The 6,750-nt window shown below is 56.0% G+C and overlaps 1 protein-coding gene across 1 annotated transcript; it reads left to right on the top strand.

The window, feature by feature from the left end:
- Positions 1-450: 450 nt before the first annotated feature.
- On the top strand, positions 451-6,496 carry LOC144941167 (UDP-glucuronosyltransferase 2C1-like). The gene is made up of 3 exons (XM_078867767.1): positions 451-740; positions 3,587-4,014; positions 5,105-6,496. The coding sequence occupies exons 1-3, from the start codon at positions 477-479 to the stop codon at positions 6,051-6,053; spliced, it is 1,641 nt and encodes a 546-aa protein (XP_078723893.1). The 5' UTR covers positions 451-476; the 3' UTR covers positions 6,054-6,496.
- Positions 6,497-6,750: the final 254 nt, after the last annotated feature.

Here is a 6,750-nt window from a genome sequence, read left to right as displayed (position 1 = left end):
CGTTGACCTCTGACGAGCGCCGTTTTCATCATTCGACTCGGCGTGCGCGATGCACCAGCGGCACTGAGTCGTACTGCCCTAACCCCCTGACGAATGTTGTTTCAACCGAGTTACCCCCTTGCCTGACTCAACATGGTCCGGAGAAATAAATGTCATGAATAATGAACCGCAAATATTTTAACCGATAGTACATTTGTTGAGGCATCCTAACGAGCTAGTAACTGCAAGTGAATAACAAAAAACGCAAAGGATGCTCTGCGTGCATAATGTGAATTGTTCGCGTGCGGTGCCGTTTAGTTTTATTTTATATCGGCAGATTCATGCACGATATTATTCACCGATGACTCTCGTGTATGAAATAATTCCACACATTTATAAATCAGCTCACGTATCCCCCCCCCCTCCGGGACATTGCCACGTGCCCACAGGGGTCCACGTACCCCCCCCCCCTCGGTTGAGAACCACCGCGCTACGAGATGCCGACGCTACGGGGCTACGCGTGGCAGCTGCCCACGCTGCTACTGCCGCTGCTGCTGCTGCCACCTTCGCCGTGGTCTCCCGCCGCTACCGCTGAGGCTGGGCGAATCCTCGCGGTGCCCGTGGACGGCAGCCACTGGATGGGCATGAAGACGCTGCTGCTGGAGCTGACGAGGCGTGGGCACACCATCACCGTCCTGCGCAGCAGCACCACCCTGTTCGTGGACGAGACGTCCGACGACTTCCACATCGAGAACGTGCAGGTGAGAGACGCTCGCCTGAGATTGTGGGTAGGGCGGCATCTCCTCGCCCTCACCCCCACCCGTTGAAACCTCGAAAATTGTTATTTTACAATGTATACCAGAGGGAATATGTTGAATGTTTGTATAAATGAAGGCCCTTGTTTATAAAGTTTGCATTTGTTTTATTGTTGAAATTTCGGGAGCGTCCCCCACCCCGCACCTCCGATTAGCGCGGTTTGCTACGTACGGTGTGAAATAAGTTATTTGGGAGGTTTCTAGATCCGCCTCTGGTGGAAGGGCTTAAAGCTACCCAACTTCTGGGAGGCTCAACCAGGGCACATGGGTGGGTTGAGCCGGCAGTCCATCCCACTTTTCAATAGCCCCGCTAACACCGCCCATTTTCGATAACCACGTCCACTCTACCTATAGCCCCGCCTACAAGGTGGGCGGTTTCGTCCTCTGATGTTGGCCATGCCCACTTCTCGGATAGCCCCACCCCCACATCAACTCGCCCCACCCATTTAACCCCACATCGTGAGTCGTCAGGCAGAACATTCCGAAAAGGAAAGTCGGGGGAAAAAATTTAATTTTCTCACAAATGCTTTGAGACACTGGGACAGCTTTTCTGAAACCGGGGACTGTTTTACTTTCGGGTGGAAGAGTGTGGGGTAGCGTGGGTGAGTGGGGGGCGTGGGTGAGTGGGGAGCGTGGGTGAGTGGGGAGTGTGGGTGAGTGGGGAGCGTGGGTGAGTGGGGGGCGTGGGTGAGTGGGGAGTGTGGGTGAGTGGGGAGCGTGGGTGAGAGGGGAGTGTGGGTGAGTGGGGAGCGTGGATGAGTGGGGAGTGTGGGTGAGTGGGGAGTGTGGGTGAGTGGGGAGCGTGGGTGAGAGGGGAGTGTGGGTGAGTGGGGAGCGTGGATGAGTGGGGAGTGTGGGTGAGTGGGGAGTGTGGGTGAGTGGGGAGCGTGGGTGAGAGGAGAGTGTGGGTGAGTGGGGAGCGTGGATGAGTGGGGGGCGTGGGTGAGTGGGGAGCGTGGGTGAGAGGGGAGCGTGGGTGAGTGGGGAGAGTGGGTGAGTGGGGAGAGTGGGTGAGTGGGGAGTGTGGGTGAGTGGGCAGCGTGGGTGAGAGGGGAGCGTGGGTGAGTGGGGAGAGTGGGTGAGTGGGGAGTGTGGGTGAGTGGGGAGCGTGGGTGAGAGGGGAGAGTGGGTGAGTGGGGAGAGTGGGTGAGTGGGGTGAGTGGGGAGCGTGGGTGAGTGGGGAGAGTGGGTGAGTGGGGAGAGTGGGTGAGTGGGGTGAGTGGGGTGAGTGGGGTGAGTGGGTGAGTGGGGAGCGTGGGTGAGTGGGGAGAGTGGGTGAGTGGGGTGAGTGGGTGAGTGGGGAGAGTGGGGAGAGTGGGTTAGTGGGTAGCGTGGGTGAGTGGGGAGCGTGGGAGAGTGGGTGAGTGGGGAGAGTGGGGAGAGTGGGGAGAGTGGGTGAGTGGGGAGAGTGGGTGAGTGGGGTGAGTGGGTGAGTGGGGAGAGTGGGTGAGTGGGGAGAGTGGGTGAGTGGGGAGAGTGGGTGAGTGGGGTGAGTGGGTGAGTGGGTGAGTGGGGAGAGTGGGTGAGTGGGGAGAGTGGGTGAGTGGGGAGAGTGGGTGAGTGGGGTGAGTGGGTGAGTGGTGTTAGGAGAGTGGGTGAGTGGTGTTAGGAGAGTGGGTGAGTGGTGTTAGGAGAGTGGGTGAGTGGGGTGAGTGAGTGAGTGGTGTTAGGAGAGTGAGTGAGTGAGTGGTGTTAGGAGAGTGTTGATTGCAGAATGAATTCTGCAGCTGTGGCGACACTTCCTGATGCACCTCTTTCCACAAATAAACATGACCAGTTGGATTAACTTTACGTGAATATAGAATCACAACAGAACCCACGGACAATGAGTTGAGGCCACGGTTAATATTAGTCACGGGTAATAAAAGCGTGTATTAGAGGAGTTCCACTTGAAAGCATTAATTCATTTAGAATAATGATCATTATTTTGAATCATCTTAGTTGGCAGTCCCGACCCCGTGGTATTCGCCTTAACAAGGGTGTGGTAATGGAACTCGTGGTGCAGGGTGGCGCTGCGGTTAGAGCTACGAGTTGAAATACCGGTTAGAGGTCTACTCCGCCTATCGCTATCATCGTCAGCACCTCTCCACAGGGTCGATAACATCACCCACTCCCGCATTTAGGGCACCGTGTCCATCCCATTGAAATGCTGGTGCCCAGAGATGGAATGTGGGATTTCCGCTTTTGGCTCACGCGATCATCGCTCGTTTGAGCCTTATTGACTGTTGAGATGCTATCAGAAAGTACCGATGATATGGCTGGTGTGGCACACTAGAAAGTCCTGTGGTCAGGACCAACGCTAATGTTTATACACTGCACTGGGCACTCATTTAGGCAGCATAGGAGAGGCCCAGGCTCGGTTTAGATACAATGTGCCACTGATGTTATGGGTTCATAGTGCAGTGCATGGTCCATTGCACCACACCCCTCCCCACTACACCGCAATAGATGTACTTTGTAACTGTGCCAGTGGTACAGCATAAACTATAATACAGGATAACTCCTCTTATCAGTGACCCTATCACCGGCCACTCTACTATCTGCGGGAATCATCGAGCCCGCAAAAGCTCCTATTATGAGCGGCCCAATTCTTCCAATGATCTGCAATAATCCGCGACCTTTCCCACAATGACTTTTCCCATAGTTCATTGAGGAATGGCTTCCAAGCAGAGTGGTGCAGGAAATTCATCCACGTGGGTCATCTACGATTTTTTTTTTTACCCCACCGATAAGTGAAGTAAAATCACGCGTAACCCCGTGGGCCAACAGCATCCGCCATTTCGTTCCGCCAGATTCCGGCCAAGACGGTGATCACTCGCGAGGAGGGCTTGGCGATGGCCGAGCGCTGGATCCTGGACGTCGCCTTCGCTCCGCCGAGCACGTTTTTCAGCACCATCTCCTCCACGCTGGCGATGGCGAGGGCGATGGCCGGCATGGCGTCCGACATGGCGGTGGCCATCGAGAAGACGCTGGGCGACGGCGCGCTCATGTCGCGGCTGCGGGACGCGCGCTTCGACGCCGTTCTCGCCGACACGTTCTACCCCGGCGGGCCCATGGTGGCACGCGCACTCGGCCTCCCCGTCGCGCTGCTGGGCCGCTGGGAGGTGGGCGGCGACGTGCACCTGCAGCTGGCGCCTGCGCCGCTCTCCTACGTGCCGGCGCTCGACTCGCGCTACAGCGACCACATGGGATTCGCGCAGCGCCTCGACAACTTCATCAGGTTCGGCGGCGGGCGACCCGACGCTTCCGCGGGGCGCGGTGAAAAGTGCGGAACGAAAACAAAGTTACGATGCTGCCCAGTGCCAACCTCAGGCCAGGTGGCAAACTAATAATGGGTTTGTGCGATTTGATTTGAGGCCACGGATGATTTGTTGCAGACAACAGGAGTGTGGATTAGTGGAGTTTCACTTGAAAGTGTGTTATTATTGTTTAAAACAATCTTGACGATCATCTTAGTTGGCAGCCGTGAGCCAACAGTGTTGGACTGAATAGACAGTTTGGATGGAACTCATGGGGCAGCGTGCTGCTGTGGTTTGTGCGATTGACTCGCGATCGGTAGGCTGCAAGTTCAGTGGTGGTTGGATTTCTACCACTGGCCCAATGTCGTTTTGTGCATTGGTTCTGTCCATCTGAAATGGGAAGGCACAACAACTCCACTAAAGATGTTTCAATATCAACAAAACTTGCACACAAACTTGTGTTGCTCTTATTGACTTGCCCTGTTGAACACTGGCCACATTGGTAGCAGTGTTGTTCAAAACCTGGAGCCACAAACAGGAGCAAAAAGGACCACTTTTAAATATGCAAAGTATTTTCGCCCTGACAACTCCGGTCAGCTGTTATACCACAAATCCAATATTTCCGAAGATAAGCACACGTTGGAATGCGTTATAATCTGCATGCACATCTATTGATTTTTCCATCTATTTTCTTCTGTCAGTCGTCACATGGCGGCTGACATTGAGGCTGGACGAACCTCTTAACTTCCTTCCACTCTCCAGTCATGGCGATCGCTTCCTCTAGGCCTACGCTTTTCTCCTTTATATCCTTCTTTGCACCTGACCCTGTTAGATCTCCAAAGCTAAGCAGGTCTGATCCTGGATAATGCATAACAGCGCGCGTTATAGACCACCTCGTGGCTAAATTGTGACCAGTGTAAAATCTACCCTCCCCACCTTCACCAACCTGCACTTATCAGCACGGTGAAATGTGGTAAAATAATAACCCCCGCGATCTGAACGGCATGGGGTAGTTCTCATCCAGCGGCGGGCTGACGAGGTCTGCACTTGTCCGCGCACGGCTGCGCGCAGGTACTGGAGCGCGTACGCGCTCAACCGCGCGCTCGTCTTCCCCACGTTCGACCGCCTGTGCGAGCGCTACCTGGGTGCCGACGTCTCCTACGAGCAGCTGTACCAGCGCGCCGACGTCGTGCTGCTCAAGATCGACTTCGTGCTCGAGTACCCGCGCCCCACCATGCCCAACTTCGTCTACGTGGGCGGCCTCCAGTGCCGGGAGGCGCGGCCACTCGCCGGCGAGCTGGCGGCGCTGTACGCCGGCGCGGGGCCGCACGGCGTCATCGTGGCGTCGTTCGGCTCGCTCGTCTCCTCGCTGCCCCCGCGCGTCGCCGAGGAGGTGGCGCGAGCGTTCGCCCGCCTGCCGCAGAAGGTGGTGTGGCGCCACGCGGGGCCGCGCCCGCCGGGGCTCGGCGACAACACGCTGCTGCTGCCGTGGCTGCCCCAGAACGACCTGCTGGCGCACGGCGCCACGCGCGCCTTCGTGTCGCACGGCGGCGAGGGCGGTGTCTACGAGGCCATCCGCCACGGCGTCCCGCTGCTCGGCCTGCCCATGTACGGCGACCAGCACGACAACGTGGCGCGGCTGGTGGAGCGCGGCGCGGCGCTGTCGCTCAGCGGGCGCCTGCACGCGCTGACGAGCGACGAGTTCCTGGCGCCGCTGCGGCGGCTGCTGGACGAGCCGCGGTTCAGCGAGGCGATGCGCCGGCTGTCCCTCATGCACCGCGACACGCCGGTGCCGCCGCTGGACCTCGCCGCGTTCTGGGTGGAGTTCCTGGCGAGGAACGGCGGGGCGGCGCACCTGCGCGTCGCCGGCCTCGAGATGCCCGCGTACCGCAGGTGCTCGCTGGATGTGCTGCTGGCGCTGCTGCTGGCGCTCGTGGCGGCGGCTGCGGTTGGCGCCTTGATGTTGGTGCGGGTCAAGAGGTGGCTTTGTCAGTCGGATGAGAGGCCGAAGAGGGAGTAAGTGGTCGAGGTGGTTGTGATGTATGTCCAACATCTGTCTACGTAGTAAACCGTGATAATCGGTGCAGGGAAGGACAACAAACTAAACATGTCTCAATGAATGTTTTCAATCTAGAGATTACGATGGTATTGGTGTTGATTATGATTGTGATGATACTGACTGATTTTTTTGTAATTGAGTTCTTCACTGAAACTAACGCCTCTCTGTCCTGATCCCTCAACAGCGGCTCACACCGTGGCAGACAACACGAGACGTGTGCGAAGCATCTTTATAATGAACTCTTTAAAAAAGTGTTTTAAAAAACAACGGTTTTATTAACAACTTCGTTTAACTCACGGTCGAGAAGTACGTTAATAGCGCCTGAGACACGCGGCGCCTGCGTTTTGTGCGAGCCGATTCCACCTACACAAAAATATATAATTAATATGCTGTCTATGAAATAATTGTAATTGCTTGAAAGGAGGCAATTAATTGATGAATTGGTGCCGAATTTCATACAGGCATGCATTGTCACCGGATCTGAGTACGTGTGCAAAATTTTGAATTGATTGGGCAACAGGAAGTAGACTAACTTTTGATTACAAGATTTCACCACGACACATGAGTCAAGCTCTCTGGCCTCGCAAGAATTGAGACGAGGCTCAAAAGAAAGCCGTCTCTGGAGTGGACCAATCAGTTTCAAGGACAATGCATATAT

Source organism: Lampetra fluviatilis, chromosome 1 (genome assembly GCF_964198595.1).
Source record: "Lampetra fluviatilis chromosome 1, kcLamFluv1.1, whole genome shotgun sequence".
Classification (NCBI taxonomy): domain Eukaryota; kingdom Metazoa; phylum Chordata; class Hyperoartia; order Petromyzontiformes; family Petromyzontidae; genus Lampetra; species Lampetra fluviatilis.
This window is presented reverse-complemented; position numbering and strand designations above follow the sequence as displayed.

What these genes read in the sequence shown, in the direction of transcription:
- LOC144941167 (XM_078867767.1), top strand. Translation starts at nt 477, where the DNA reads ATGCCGACGCTACGGGGCTACGCGTGGCAGCTGCCCACGCTGCTACTG. An exon ending in TCCACATCGAGAACGTGCAG is followed by an intron (nt 741 to 3,586) that starts GTGAGAGACGCT and finishes TCGTTCCGCCAG; the next exon opens with ATTCCGGCCAAGACGGTGAT. An exon ending in CGCCTCGACAACTTCATCAG is followed by an intron (nt 4,015 to 5,104) that starts GTTCGGCGGCGG and finishes GGCTGCGCGCAG; the next exon opens with GTACTGGAGCGCGTACGCGC.